The 16,247-nt window shown below is 46.0% G+C and overlaps 1 protein-coding gene across 1 annotated transcript; it reads left to right on the top strand.

Annotated features, from left to right (window-relative positions):
• The first annotated feature begins 260 nt into the window (after positions 1–260).
• On the top strand, positions 261–15,408 carry APH1A (aph-1 homolog A, gamma-secretase subunit). The gene is made up of 7 exons (XM_053369413.1): positions 261–425; positions 4,921–5,091; positions 5,800–5,873; positions 6,752–6,874; positions 8,906–9,033; positions 12,414–12,537; positions 14,512–15,408. The coding sequence occupies exons 1-7, from the start codon at positions 313–315 to the stop codon at positions 14,574–14,576; spliced, it is 798 nt and encodes a 265-aa protein (XP_053225388.1). The 5' UTR covers positions 261–312; the 3' UTR covers positions 14,577–15,408.
• The last annotated feature ends 839 nt before the right edge of the window (positions 15,409–16,247 follow it).

The following is a 16,247-nucleotide window of genomic DNA, read 5'->3' as shown; positions in this document are numbered from 1 at the left end:
ATCTTTTTCATTTCATTATATATCATTCTAGCTCTAAATAATATCTACCTAGCTTTAGAGGAGGTCCCCTCTACCCTATTCGCACATCTATGGAGCTGAGGGCGGGGCGAGTGGCGCGCACCCGCCCTTCCCCCACCTCTCACCTGAGAGACTACAATTCCCATGAGGCCTTGCGGGACCGGCACCTCCCTATGGGCGTGGCTTCCCCTCCCCGCCGGCTCCCATTGGCCGCCTGTGGCCCCGCCCGGGCTCTCTGCCGGAGCTTCCCTCCCTGCCTGGTTCCTGCTGCCTCCGGCGCTGCTTCTCGGGGCGATGGGGGCGGCGGTGTTCTTCGGCTGCACCTTCATCGCCTTCGGGCCGGCCTTGGCCCTCTGCCTGCTCACCGTGGCCGGGGACCCCCTGCGCGTCATCATCCTGGTGGCTGGGTCAGCAGGGGGCTGTTTTTTTGGGGGGGAGGGGGCTGCTGGGGGGGGAATCCCCTCTTCTTTTTGGGGGGAGGAAAGCGGGTCCCGGTTGGGGGAGGGTGACGTGGCGAGGGGACTCCGGGGCATGTGCAGAAAGACCTTCTGTGGTAGGTCTCTGCCTAGCAAAGAGAGGAAGGTTGTGATTGAACGGTAAATTGCAAAACAAAAAACAGAAAAAAAACAGGATTATTCCCACATTTCCTGTTTGCAGACAGAGAGATCATAGCCTTGTTTTGTTCACGTGTATTTTTTGTTCTTGGGGAGGGGAGAAGGCTCTGGCCCCAGCCTCTTGGTTTGGGGGGAAGGGGGCTGCTGGGGGGGAATCCCCTCTTCTTTCTGGGGGGAGGAAAGTGGGTCCCGGTTGGGGGTGGGTGACGTGGAGAGGGGGCTCCGGGGCATGTGCAGAAAGACCTTCCGTGGTAGGTCTCTGCCTAACAAGGGAGGAAGGTCATGATTGAACGATAAATTGCAAAACAAAAAACAGAAAAAAACAGGATTATCCCCACATTTCCTGTTTGCAGGCAGAGAGATCATAGCCTTGTTTTGTTCACGTGTATTTTTTGTTCTTGGGGAGGGGAGAAGGCTCTGGCCCCAGGCTCTCAAAAAGAAGGGGGGGGGACTTTCCTCAGAATCACAGAACATAGAATGAAGGGACCCCCTCCATGCAGGAATCTCAACTAAAGCATCCACGAAAGGTGACCACCCAACCTCTGCTTTAAAACCTGCAAGGAAAAGAGCTGGCAGCTTCTTCCTGTCGGAAAGTTCTTCCTGATGTTTAGCGGGAAGCTTTTTTTTTGCAAAATTACTAGGCCCACCTTTTCCTTTTAAGGCAGAGATCATAGTCTTGCTCACAGATTCTTGTGGAGGGGAGAGAGGAATCTGGGGCATGTGCAAAGCACTTCCTTTGCAGGCCCCAGGGGGCAGGGAATTAATGACAGATTGCAAAATTGTTACTCCCACTTTCTTTCATTTTAAATCGGAGGTCACAGTGTTTTGCTTGGTTTTGTTTTGTTCATATAAGGTGCAAACTTCCACCCACTTCCATTGATGGAGTAAGCTCAGTTTGAGTAGACCTGTAGAGGGTTGTGGGGCCTGGAGTGGGGGAGGGGGCAAGAGCAATAGGGCTGGTGGGTGGAGACCTCTTTTTCTAGGGTCGGGGAGGGGCTTCTTGAGGTTATGAGGGTGATATGAAAACACACTTATGAGGGTGAGGAGGGGGCTCCATGCACAGAGCCCCCCCTTTAAAGGTCCCAGTGTAGCAACGAGAGGTTATAACTGATGGGTTGCGAAATTATTATCTCACCTTTCCATTTTAAGGCAGCTTAATTATATTTTGGTTTTTCATTTATGTTTGCTTAGGTAACCATCTCTATATCCATACTCTTTCCGGGGAGTGAAGTCCCATTGTAATCTGTGTCATTTTAGTTCTTGATGATTATTTATTTATTTGCACATAACCGCGCAATGATGTGAAATCGCTTAAGCGGCTTACATAGAAAGCACAAGGCGATTCTCAAAATTGCTTTGATATGCTATCGTAGGAAGCAGCTCATAAATGCAAATAAATAAATAAACGGTCCCTTTTAAAAGAGAAGAAAAGCATATTTCTCTCTCCCTCTTATTATAACCAACAACACAGTGCAAAGTGGGTGGGCATAAACTGGCCCATTTGCAGTTTATTGGCCAATTCTGCCCACCTGCGCCCCTTCCCACCAAGACATTAACTAACTTTTCAGGCACTTCCTCTTCCTTTCTTTGATAAAGCATCCTGTTTAAATACTGTATTTAATACTAAATTTCTGATAAAGCATCCTGTTTAAATACTGTACTATCTTAGCATCAGTGCTGCTACCCCAGCATGGAAATAATCATCTTTTAAAAAAAAAATCAGAAACCATTTTTCTTGTGGTTTTTCTAAGGAGCTTGTCGGTCTTAAGAGCTCCTGGAAGTCACACAGTCTTCTCTGGGTCCTCTTCCCTTAAAACCCATATTTTAGGACCAGTGGGATTTAAACAGAGTCAGACCCTTGGATCCATCTAGCTCAGTATTATCCACTCGGACTGGCAGCAGCTCTTTGGGGTTTCAGGCAGTGGGACATTCCCAGCCTGACCTGAAGATTTTGAGGATTGCACTCTGGGATCTCCTGCGTGCAAAGTACCGTATTTTTTGCTCTATAAGACTCACTTTTTCCCTCCTAACAAGTAAGTGGAAATGTGTGTGCGTCTTATGGAGCGAATGCAGGATGCGCAGCTATCCCAGAAGCCAGAACAGCAAGAGGGATTGCTGCTTTCACTGCACAGCGATCCCTCTTGCTGTTCTGGCTTCTGAGATTCAGATAATTTTTTTCTTGTTTTCTGCCTCCAAAAACTAGGTGCGTCTTGTGGTCTGGTGCGTCTTATAGAGCAAAAAATACGGTATGTGCTCTTATCACTGAGCTGCAGCCTTGTCCTCGTGATTCCAAATAAAGGGATTGATTTACTGCTTTGTCAATGATGTTGCAGATTTAACCCCAGACCTTCTGCGTGCAAGGCAGTATCCCTACTGCTGAGCCAGGTCCTGTTGGCTGTGATTTATTTTTTTTGCAGAAGTTACAATCCATGTCCTTTCCTTGTTTATTATTGCCTCCAGAGTGTAGGAAGCCGGGTCTGGAGCACATTTTGCTGGTGATGACATGCTAGGCTCTGTTACAGATGGCGGGAGCTTGATATGATGAGTTTTGGAGATGTATTGAAAGCAAGCAAGGTGGGGTCGATGCCTTCCTCTTCCTTGCACTTGAAGCCTGTACTTGTAAAATGCGCCTGCAGCATTTATTCCCACTGAGAAAATCACAGCCCCAAAGGTGCCCAAACGTCCCTTTGGAAACTGTGAGAAAGCACCTTTGGTTGACAAAAGGGGGCATTGTGTGTCTCCTCTGCAAATCTAGATTTTCCAGTTCTGCTGTTTATTTACAAAAAAAAAAAACCCAAAGCCTGCATTGCATTCCTTCCTTCCATCCTGCAATGGAGCACATGACAAAGGTTTGCATCTGACCAAACTTCCCTTAGATAGCTCAGAGGAGAGAAGTTAGATACATCATCGGCGCATGACAGCCTTAAAGAATTTTTCTCCTTCCAATAAAGTACATCAGAAAAATTGTCCAAATATAAACAGTTCACTTATTAAACCTCACAATAATTTCATAATTATCTGTCTATGTATTTCTAATCATAGTATAAACCAAATCAGTAATTTTGGATATGACTGTAAAAACTACTCTGAAAATTTATTATTCAAAAAATGAAAACTTCATCTGGTTGTAAATGTTCAGATTATACCAGCAAGAATGAGTCTTTCTGAAAAGAAAAAAAAGATTTAAATCTTAAATCTTACTGACTAGTGATTTAAATCGTGATTTAATTTGATTTGATTTTAAATCAAATCCACCCTGATTTAAATAACTGGGATAAGGCTTGACAGGGTGGGGGTTTCTGGCAAGTGGTACTCAGAAGTATTCCTGCCCCCCAAAAGGCATGGGAGAGGGGCTGTTCAACTCAGCTGTTGTCAGTCTGAGTCCCTGCAGCTGTTTTGAACTACAACTCCCATCAGCCCCAGCGGTAGTCTGGAACATCTGGAGGAGCCCTAATTTTGATGACGGTTGGCCTTAGCTTCTTCCCGCGAAGCAGAAAAAATTCTGTGTAGTAGCTCATTATTTAAACAGGTTGCAGAAAGTGGGTTATCCTGGTGTGAATCTCTTCTCCCCAAGTTCAGAGTAAAGTGGTACCTTGGTTCTCAAACGCCAAAAACCCAAAAGTAAGTGTTCCGGTTTTCGAACATTTTTCAGAAGCCGAACGTCCGACGCAGCTGTTGGTTATTGTTTCCAGGGCACCTGCACCAATCAGAAGCTGCGCCTTGGTTTTTGAACATTTTGGAAGTCTAACAGACATTTCCGGAACTGATTAAGTTTGGCGCTTTTGTTTTTGCTATTTATTTATTTAGAGGCTTTTTCAGTTAATTTGTTTTTGTTTTTGTGTGGAACCCAGTTCAGCGATTGATTGATTGATTGATTGATTGATTGTGTGACTGTGGAAATGGATAAAAGCCCCCCAACCAAACAATGACTATCATCAGTGAATGCAGTTAAGAAAAAAAGTTAAATTTAATTTTTATCACCTGCAATACTGTCTTCTTTATTTTATAGTACAGTACATTGATTATTGCTTTTATTTTATGGATCAATGGTCTCGTTAGATTGTAAAATGCATGTTAAATTGCTGTTTTAGGGGTTGTTTTTAAAAGTCTGGAACGGATTAATCCGTTTTGCATTGCTTTCTATGGGAAAGCCCGCCTTGGTTTTGGAACACTTTGGTTTTGGAACGGACTTCCGGAACGGATTAAGTTTGAGAACCAAGGTACCACTGTGTGTGCACACCTGTTGATAATGGTTAATGTCCTTTTATTTCTCTTGCTGTCTATGCAGGGCCTTTTTCTGGCTGGTCTCCCTGCTCCTGGCCTCTTTGATCTGGTTTATTTCGGTGCATCTGAGCGACCGGGAAGATGGGCGTCTACAGTACGGCCTTCTGATGTTCGGGGCAGCTGTCTCAGTCTTGCTCCAGGAAGCCTTTCGCTTCGCGTACTTCAAGCTCCTCAAGTAAGAGTGCCTTGCTAAGCTGTGGCAAATATTCCCACTTCTGTGCCAATTTTTATTTTAGTTTTTTATTTATACTTTTCAAATTTATGCATTCCATTAGTTTTACAATCAATTTAACATTTTGAAATTTGACTTCCTTCTCCCTCTTTCTGTGGTCCATTTTTATAATGGTCTTTTATTGATAAATTTAATGCGGCGTCCTTTTTTTAAAAAAAAGAAACCACTCAAAGGTTTTTTTATTGCAATCAAGTGGTGTGTATAAACCTTGTTGAATAAATAAAAGTAAATTGATCCATCCATCTCCTTTATATGCATACAAAGGATACCAAAAATCAAAACATAAAACTGGAGTCTGTTCATAAAAGGAGATACTTTGAGATAAAACTAATAAACCAATGGAAAACAATTGTTCACTGAAATTTCCTAAATAAAAGATGGGGGTGGGGGGAAATGCAGCAGTGCATCGCAAATAAAATGGAGTATGGTTCAAAAGGAAAACAAAATTAAAGAGTCGGAACCTAGGAGCTCTTGGGTAAACATGGAAGTTTTCAAAGAGCATTCGGGGATTATTTAGTTGTGATTCCTGCATTGCCAGACTACCCAACCTTTGATGCCTCTTCCAACGCTATGCTATAAAAATCTCGTGACTGTCTCTGCCTCACAAACCGCCGACCAATTTCCTGCTTTCTTTTTGCATCCTGCCTTCAGGAAAGCTGACGAAGGGCTGGTGACCATCAGCGAAGACGGCCGGTCTCCCATCTCGATCAAGCAGATGGCATATGGTGAGCGAATTGCTGGCTGTTCCCTTTCCTGCGTGTCTGTCTCCCTACGTGCGTCACAACTGTCGCTGAAACAGTTCCTCCTTGTAGAATCCAGATGTCCTATTCTGGCCTTAAAAAGCAGCCACCTGTAACCGACAAAGCTAAAGCAGAAGCCCTTCACACTTCAGAATTCGGTTTCCTTTAAAGCTCCGTTTTCAGAGCGGCCCCTCCCAAGTGAAATACAGTGGTACCTCAGGTTACATACGCTTCAGGTTACACACGCTTCAGGTTACAGACTCCGCTAACCCAGAAATGGTGCTTCAGGTTAAGAACTTTGCTTCAGGATGAGAGCAGAAATCGTGCTCCGGCGGCGCAGCAGGAGGCCCCATTAGCTAAAGTGGTGCTTCAGGTTAAGAACAGTTTCAGGTTAAGAACGGACCTCCGGAACAAATTACAGTGGTACCTCGGGTTACATACGCTTCAGGTTACACACTCCGCTGACCCAGAAATAGTGCTTCAGGTTAAGAACTTTGCTTCAGGATAAGAACAGAAATCGGGCTCCGGGGGCGTGGCAGCAGCAGGAGGCCCCCTTTAGCTAAAGTGGTGCTTCAGGTTAAAAAAAGTTTCAGGTTAAGAACAGACCTCCGGAACGAATTAAGTACTTAACCCGAGGTACCACTGTAAGTACTTAACCCGAGGTACCAATGTAACAACTTTGCTGACTTTTTCAGACCTCTTGAGTTGCCCTTCCCCTGTGTGTGCAAATTCCATTATAAACTGCTCTCACAATGGAGGTTGCTAGTTTGGAAAGTGATGTCCTGTAAGATGAGGCACGGCATAGCAATAAACGTTCTCAGAGTGCTGTGAAATGGGTTTGTCCTTCGTACTCTCTTCCGCAGTCTCGGGTCTCTCCTTTGGAATAATCAGCGGGGTCTTCTCCGTCATCAACATCCTTGCGGACTCCATTGGGCCAGGCACCGTGGGGATCCATGGGGATTCACCCCATTACTTCATCACTTCAGGTATTACACACCTGTAAGGTTATATCATATTACAAAATCTGGAAGAAAGAATTGCTGGAGGAAATGTGGAGTGATGGGAACCTACAGTCATATGTGGTGGGACTGTCCGTTAGTTAATGAATTCCGGAAACAGATTGGTATAGAAATATTGGGAATTGTGGGTAGGAAGGTGGAAATAGCTAAATTAATGGTTCTTATTAGCCTGAGTAGCACCGAGTTAGAAACAAAAGAGGAATGTAAATGGGTAAAATTGATGGTAATTGCAGCCAGACAGGTTATAGCGAGTAATTGGAAAAATGCAGAAGAGCTAGAGGTGAACCAATGGAGGAAAAAACTGAAAAATGTTATAATCTTAGAATATCTAACTGTGAAGATACGTAAAATGAAAGGGTTTAAGGTCAGTGAGGAGGAGGAGGATTGGTTTGAGAAGATACTGAATTATTTGGGCAGGTCTGAACAAATTGGGGCAATTAAAATTTTAAAAATTAGATAAACCTTGTGGAGAGAGGAGTGTTAAGGTATATAGAATTGTACGTATAGTTGATTTGAATATGTTATCATTGATTATGTATACCCAATGTATCAGTCGCCGGGGGGTGCGGTTTCATTGTTTGTTTTCACTGTTTGTGTTTTGGTTGTTGGTAAAATAAAAATAAAAAAATCACTTCAGGTGACATACTTTCGGGGACATAGGAAGGCCATCGATACTGAGCCAGACCTCTGGGGTCCATCTAAGTTCTCAGTGTTTCCTATGGGTGGGGAAAACCTTTGGCCCTCTAGAATCCTAAAGGAGAACATGTAGAACGGTCTCAGCCCTTATATACCTGACAGACACCTGTACTCCCCAGGTGAGTATAACCAGCTTATCAGGTGGCCCATTCCATACAATAGAGCAGAAATCCCCAAACTCGGCACTCTACATGTTTTTTAGGACTACAATTCCCATCACCCCTGACCACTGGTCCTGTTAGCTAGGGGTGATGGGAGTTGTAGTCCCAAAACATCTGGAGGGCCAAGTTTGGGGGTGCCTGGAATAGAGAAACAGGGGCTTCAAGGTTGTGGCATCTCTCATTTGGAATTCTGACCTGCTAAATATTGGAGAGGTGCTGTCTCCGTTGAGTTTTTGGCGCATGCTGCGTACCTTCCTCTTCCTGCAAGCTGTCCAGGAACAGATCTTTCCTTTTATTTATAAATGTTCTGTTTTACAATTTAAAATATTCATTTAAACAACCTTAAAATATCAATGACTTCCCTCCTCTTTCCATGGTTCATTTTCCATAACATAAATCCCTGCATATTTTAAAGAAACTAAACCATTCAGTATTCCATTATTTCACCCATCAAAGCTTATTTACACTGTCGAATTTATCTTACTGCTGCCAGCGTTTTCAAATGTACACAAATTCTCCCCACATATTCAATAAACGTTTTCCAATCTTCTTTAAACATACATTCTTCTTGTTCTCTTATTCTATGAGTTAGGTCCGCAAGCTGCGCATACTGTATTCCGTCAGTTTAAGTTCCCATTCTTCTTCGCTTGGGACCTCGCTCGTTTTCCATTTTTGGGCTAACGAAACACAGGCCGCAGTAGTAGTAGCATATATAAATAACCTTTTTTTTTGTCTAGAAGAGATCTTGCCTAGTCTTCAGTGTGTAGTGGGATTGATGTTAAGAAGTCCGATCACTCCTGCCTTTGGGAGGAAGGATATATGTTTAACAACAGATAAAATAAAACACGCATCCATCATCTCTGATTGTTGGCTAATGGGAGTTGTTGTCCAAAATTATCTGGATGGCCAAACTTTCCCCTGCCCTGCTCCACACTGACTAATAAAGCCTCTCCAGTAACGGGGCAATTGCAGCCCTACCTGAGGTGCTGGCTACTTGACAGTCCAAAAAAGATTGGCAAACGCTTCTCCAAATTGGCACTGTCCACATGGAACAGACTGCCAAACCACCGATTTTGAGAAACAGCGTAAATCGTACTTGCTGCAATATGGCTTGACCATTCTCCTGCCCTCCTCCTTTCAGCCTTCCTCACGATGGCACTGGTTTTCCTACACACGTTCTGGGGCACGATCTTCTTCGACGCCTGCGAGAAGGGCCGCTACTGGACTCTGGCGTTGGTGGTCGTCAGTCACCTGGTCACGTCCGGCTTGGTGAGTAGAATGACCCGTGTTACATCGGAACATCAGGAGAGCACTGTTGGATCAGGCCCCAGTCTATTCCAGCGTCCTGTTCTCGCAGTGGCTGAATGACCCCAAGAACCTAGGAATTGAGATAGGCTGCCACTGGAGCTGGAGGTTCCATAAGAAAGTCAGAAGAGCCCTCTAGCTGGGTGAGGTTAGTGGCTCATCTAATCCAGAATCCTATTCTCACAGTGGCCGAGCATACGCCCAAAAGGGAAACATGCAGAGAAGACATGGATGCAGGAACACTCCTGCGTATTTCTTCACGCAGCGTGTGGGTTAAACTACGGAACTCCCTCTCGCAGGAAGAAGAAGAAGAGGAGTTTGGACTTGATATGCTGCCTTTCACTCCCCTTAAGGAGTCTCAAGGGACATGGGTGTCGCGTTAAACCACAGAACCTAGGACTTGCCGATCAGAAGGTCGGCGGTTCAAATCCCCACGACGGGGTGAGCTCCCGTTGCTCAGTCCCTGCTCCTGCCAACCTAGCAGTTCAAAAGCACGTCAAAGTGCAAGTAGATAAATAGGTACCGCACTGGCGGGAATGTAAACAGCGTTTCCGTGCGCTGCTCTGGTTTGCCAGAAGCGGCTTAGTCATGCTGGCCACATGACCCAGAAGCTATACGCCGGCTCCCTCGGCCAGTAAAGTGAGATAAGCGCCGCAACCCCAGTCAGTCACGACTGGACCTAATGGTCAGGGGTCCCTTTACCTTAAGGAGTCTCAAAGCGGCTAACAATCTCCTCTCCCTTCCTCCCCTACATTCTTTATTAGAGGAGAATCCAAACAGATGAATGAACCCCCTCCTTCAGCATGAAGAGTGATCCTCCACTGAAAGTAAACAAACCAATAATCCCGGTGCAGAGAAAATTAACATGTCATGGCTGAAAGTGAAAGGTGATAGCTTTCTACATGAAGGGACATACTTGGTTTCCTGTGTAGAAGCAGGCTGGGAATGTCCCTACCTGAAACTCTGGAGAGCTGCTGCCAGTTGGCGTAGATAATACTAGATGGTCAAATGGTCTGGTTTGCTATAGGGCAGCTTCCTATTGACCTCTCTGGAACCATGGGGGTTGGAATCTAGCTATTATTTTTAAAGGAAGGTCCACAGCTTGGTGGTGGGTCAACTGCTTTGCATGCAGAAAGTCCTAGGTTCAAACTTCGGCATGTTCAGGTAAGGCTGGGAAAGACATCTTGTCTGAAACTCTGGAGAATTGAAACAGTCAGTGTAGATGATACTGAGCTAGGTAAAGGTAAAGGGACCCCTGACCATTAGGTCCAGTCATGGCCGACTCTGGGGTTGCGGCGCTCATCTTGCTTTATTGGCCGAGGGAGCCGGTGTACAGCTTCCGGGTCATGTGGCCAGCATGACTAAGCCGCTCCTGGTGAGCCAGAGCAGCGCACGGAAGCACCGTTTACCTTCCCGCCGGAGCGGTACCTATTGAACTACTTGCACTTTGACGTGCTTTTGAACTGCTAGGTTGGCAGGAGCAGGGACCGAGCAACAGGAGCTCACACTTTCGCGGGGATTCAAACCGCCGACCTTCTGATCGGCAAGTCCTAGGCTCTGTGGTTTAACCCACAGCGCCACCGGTGTCCCAACTGAGCTAGATGGGCCCAAAGGTTTAGAGAATAGCTTCTCTCTCTCTCTCTCTCTTGTAACCTTAGAACCTGGGGATATCCAATGAAGTTGAACACTGGAAGGTTCAGGACAGATAAAGTACTTCTTCATGCAGTGCATAGACTGTGGAACTCGCTTCCACAGGAGGCAGTAATGGCCACTAAGTTGGGTGGCTTTAAAGAAGGACTGGACAAATTCATAGAGTGAAGTTATCAGTGGCCACGAGGCACAATGGTTACGTTCGATCTCCACGGCCGGAAGCGGCAATGTCTCTGAATTCCAATTGCTGGAAACTGCAGCAGGGGAGAGATTCTCTTGTGCCCGAATTCTGTTTGTGGGTTTGCCACAGGCATTGGGTGAGAGCACGATGCTAGACAAGATGGGCCTGATCCTGCAGGACACTTACTTTGTTTTTATACTGTCCCTTTATCCTGTTGTTTATTGGTGGGGTGGGGATTTCTCCATTTAATAGTGAATATTGAATTCACACAGTAACGTGAATAGTTTTATTCCTGCGCCCCTTTTAAAAATATTCTGGTGTTAAAGGTCTCAAATGACATGTGATCAAGGCTTAGTTACAACCACTCCTCTCCCCAGATTTCCAAAGGCTTTCCTGTGTGCTTTTCCTGGTGTCGCAAAGGAGAGTGAGGCCTGAGAGCAGGACTCTTAATTTGTTTCCCTTGCACCCCCTACCTGCTCCGCTCTTCTCCTTAGCAGTGTAGGAGGAGAAGAGGCTGGTGGGAGGACGTTAAATGCAAGATTTGCAGTCACATGAAAACCATCTGGCCTTCTAGAACAGCAGGGAATTATCCCCTAAGCCACATCGGTCAGCCGCAGTTGCCGTGGAGACGAGCCTGGGCTGCCTGCTTTGAAGAGGTTTATGGGATGTGGAGGGGATTGGCAGCAGCCACAAGGAGAGGATACAGGATCAGATCATAGAACTGGAAGGGCCCTCCCTAGGTCATCCAGCCAACCCCTGGCTATGCAGGAACCACATCTAAAGACTGGATATGGAGCTCCATTTGGTACACAGGCTGAGACTCTACCTGCCCACAGACCGTCTTGCCAGAGTGGTGCATGCTCTAGTTATCTCCTGCTTGGACTACCGCAATGCGCTCTACGTGGGGCTACCTTTGAAGGTGACCAGGAAACTACAACTTATCCAGAATGCGGCAGCTAGACTGGTGACTGGGGGCGGCCGCCGAGACCACATAACACCGGTCCAGAAAGACCTACATTGGCTCCCAGTACGTTTCCAAGCACAATTCAAAGTGCTGGTGTTGACGTTTAAAGCCCTAAACGGCCTCAGTCCAGTATACCTGAAGGAGCGTCTCCACCCCCATCGTTCTGCCCAGACACTGAGGTCCAGCTCTGAGGGCCTTCTGGCGGTTCCCTCCCTGCGATAAGCCAAGTTACAGGGAACCAGGCAGAGGGCCTTCTTGGTAGTGGCGCCCACCCTGTGGAATGCCCACCCACCAGATGTCAAAGAGAAAAACAACTACCAGGCTTTTAGAAGAGATCTGAAGGCAGCCCTCTTTAGGGAAGCTTTTAATGTTTGATGCATTACTGTATTTTAATATTCTGTTGGAAGCCACCCACAGCGGCTGAGGAAACCCAGCCAGACGGGCAGGGTATAAATAATAAATTATTATTATTATTATTATATGGAGCAGATTTATTGTGGTCTGAAATCCTTTGTTCTGAAATCCTCTCTTTCTCTCCCGTCTCCACAGACGTTTCTAAATCCTTGCTACGAAGCCAGCCTCATCCCCATCTTCATCATCACTTTCTCCATGGGGGTCTGGGCCTTCTTCACGGCCGGAGGTTCCCTGAGGAGCATCGTCACCTGCCTGTCATGTGAGGGTCGCACTTCTGTGTGGGAGAGGAATGAGTGCAGGGCAATAGCTAAAACAGACACACACACACCCCCCAAGCCCACCTGGGTTTATACAGGCACGGGTAGGAGCAGAAACAGCTTGCTTGACCTAAGCACATACAGTGGTGCCCCGCAAGACGAATGCCTCGCAAAACGAAAAACGCGCAAGACGAAAGGGTTTTTCAGTTTTTGCTTCGCTAGACGATTTTCCCTATGGGCTTGCTTCGCAAGACGAAACGTCTTGCGAGTTCTTGCGAGTTTGTTTCCTTTGTTCCTTTGTTTCCTTGTTTTCTTAAAGCCGCTAAGCCGCTAATAGCCGTGCTTCGCAAGATGAAAAAACCGCAAGATGAAGAGACTCGCGGAACGGATTAATTTCGTCTTGCGAGGCACCACTGTACCGTATTTTTCGCTCTATAGGACACACTTTTTCCCCTCCAAAAATTAAGGGGAAATGTGTGTGTGTCCTATGGAGCGAATGCAGGCTCCTTGGCTGCAACGATAGCCTCCGAAGCGCAGAGGGAGCGCTCCCTCCATGCTCCTTGGCTTCACGTTGCTTTCGCTGAAGCCTGGAGAGCGAGAGGGGCTTCAGGGATAGCCACCTGAAGCCTCCGGAGCACAGTGGGAACTTGCGCTGCGCTCCGAAGGCTTAGGGTTCCTTTTGCTGAAGCCAGGAGAGCCAGACTCTCCTGGCTTCAGCAGAGAGGGAGAGCTGCGCAGCGCCCCTTCAGCGAAGCAGGAGGAGAAATGGAAGGGGCTCCATTTCTCCTGCTGCTTCGCTGAAGGGGCGCTGAGCAGAGAGGGGGAGAATTTATTTCAAAAACAAGGTGCGTCCTATGGTCAGGTGCATCCTATAGAGCGAAAACTACGGTAGCTTTAGTTTTTTAAAAAAATTAAAAACCCAAGTTTCTAGTCCATATGGCTGCAGGGATTTCAAGTGTTTGAGCCTTGTTGGTTTAGAGAAAAAGGGAAGCGAGAGGTGACGTGATAGAGGAGTCTTATCAAATTCTGCATAGCATGGAGAAAGGGCAGAGAGAAATGTTTTCCTCCCTCTCTCATAACACTCCGGAACTCGTGGACTTTGGAGTTTTCAGGACAGATAAAAGGAGTGCTTCTCCACACAGCGCCGAGTTAAACTTGGGAACTCGATCCTGCAGGAGACAGCGATGGTTCCCAGAGTGGTTTAACAGCCGGTTCCTTCTTTCCAGGGAATGCCGGGAGTTGTTTCTCTGGTGGGAACAGAGGGTCTCCTCCTAGCAACTCGCAGCACCCTTAACAATCTACAGTTCCCAGTGGTTATGTAAGCTTTCAGAATATTTAGAATTAGCCAAATTGACAGACGTAATAAGACAAAAACCAAAAAGCGAAGTGAAAAAAGTGCCTAAATGAATACCTTAAAAGCCAAGGTTTGAGGACAGAAATCTGGCTGAGTCTGGAATAACCTTGTGAAGTGAAAGGATAAGAAAGAGGGATTTATATCTAGATGTTAGGATAGAGATGATCAGGAAAACAGGAAGACGCAATGAGAGATAAAGGAGGTGCTGTGGGATTGGTGGGAGTCAATGTTTGTTTTTCTTTTTAGTGTTTATATCATTAACTTGTAAGATATGGATTTTTTTGTTTTTTGAATATTGTGTTTTGTGTATTGTTATTTTTCGTGTTGTTGGGTGGAAAATACTAATTTTTTTTTTTTAAAGAGATAAATATTCTGAAACAAGAATATATTTTAAAAAATCTACAGTTCCCAGGATCCTTTGGGGGGAAGCCATGTTTGCCTAAATTGATCCAGTTTAAAGTGCTTAAGATAGGGCCAGGGTCTTACTAGCAGACAACTGGCCAAAGATTGCCCAAGTGGCAGCAGTGACCACCCAGATAACGTGGTTTAGATGGAATCCAGCCGGTGGTTGCCTCTATACGTCTCTCTTTCTCTGTACTGACACAGCCCCCTTTTCTTCCAGGCCGGCGGAAGGAAGCTGACCAAGTGATGGTCTACTCTGCACTGCAGCTTCCTGTGGAGGACTGAGCCCACCCTTTTTGAGCATCCTGGATCTGAGGATGCTCCTGAGGACCACCCAAGTGCCCTTCTGTTGGCTGCAGCCTCTGCCAATCAAATCCACACCCTCTCTCTTCCCTCCCCCACTGTCTGGGAGGCACAAGTCCAGAGTCGACCCTCCTAGCCCAAGGGATGATTCCTTTGGCCCGAACTGACAGCTCTGATGGCAGGATGTTAACTACTCCAAGAAGTGCTCATTACATATTCCATGTGGTTGGGAATTCAATATTCCATGTGGTTGGGAATTCAATATTCCATGTGGTTGGTTTCCCTACCGTCCCTCCAGTGTGTGTAAGGAGGTATATTTTCTTGACTCTGATCTGCAAGAGGGAGAACGTCGGTTAATCTCTTAAGCAGTTTCATCTTTCCGGTAGAGGCTAACAAGGCCACGTAATTTGTCCGATGTTTTCTTGGGACACACAATTTTTTGGAGCCAAAATGAGCCCCTTTTCCCTCTTCTTCAACGTCAGGGAGCTCAGGATATACAACTAACTAGTTCTCTTTCTGGGATGTGTGATGTTGACGTAAAAGTGGTGTGAAGTTAGCTGTGCCTAGGCTAGCCACCCATTTCTCCTGGTTGGCAACTTTGGCCAGAGGGCCAAGAGAGGAGAGCAGGCCTGCTCGACCACAATCCACCCTCCTCGAATGAAGGAATTCCCATCACCATCATAATATCAACTGGAAGCTGGTTGGAGCTGTTCAAGAAGGCCCGGATTTGGCCCTGCTGCTGTGAGTCGCTGATTCTGCTCTAATCTGCAAAGAGAGCACGATCCCCTTAAGTGACCAGGTTACTCTAGATCAATCTAGCAGCATGGGTCTGTCACCCTCTTTTTGCTGTTAAAACTCCTAAACTGGAATGATCCCTTGTTCTGAAAGAATCCTTCCTCTGTGTGCAATTGTTTTTATTTTACTGTCGTACTTTTTCAAGGACAAAAACTGAACTGAAGTTTCTTTTTTTTTCCTTTGAGAGGACAGAAGAGGTGGCGCATGAAAAGCTTTTGGACTGTAACGCCTTCCTGTTGTCCTTGATGTGTTGAAACACTGGAGCCCTGGATTTTTAATATATGTGTGTCCGAATGCGCGAGGGCAGCCCTTCCTAAGTTGTTGGGGGCTCCCAGCTCCCAGCATTCCCTTGCTCCGGGGCCATCTTGGCAGGGGCTGAAGGGAGCTGGACTCCCAGCAATATCTGGTGGGCGACAGGTGGACTCCCTCCCTCAATGCTAGCCGTGGTCAAGCCCAAGGACCACGAAAGATAGCAGGCCCCTTAGACAATGAGAGCGGCCTTCATGGGGTATTTGAGGAAGGGAAGAAGAAGATTGAGGTCCAGTTGAGTGTGTACGGTTGCCATATTTCAAAAAGTAAAAATCCAGACAATAAAGTTGTTGATCTTTCTTTCTTTCATTACAAAAAACTTTCTTTCTTTCTTTCTTTCTTTCTTTCTTTCTTTCTTTCTTTCTTTCTTCTTTCTTTTCTTTCTTTTCTTTCTTTTCTTTCTTTTCTTTCTTTTCAAATGCTTTTTATTGATATTTAAGAACACCAACCAACAAAAACATCAAATCTTATTACATATATCCTACTTTATGCTCCATAGAGCCGTTGACTTCCGTCCTTCCGCAAGTTTTCTTATTCCAATCTATAATT

The sequence above is a fragment of the Podarcis raffonei genome, chromosome 16, assembly GCF_027172205.1.
Source record: "Podarcis raffonei isolate rPodRaf1 chromosome 16, rPodRaf1.pri, whole genome shotgun sequence".
Classification (NCBI taxonomy): domain Eukaryota; kingdom Metazoa; phylum Chordata; class Lepidosauria; order Squamata; family Lacertidae; genus Podarcis; species Podarcis raffonei.
This window is presented reverse-complemented; position numbering and strand designations above follow the sequence as displayed.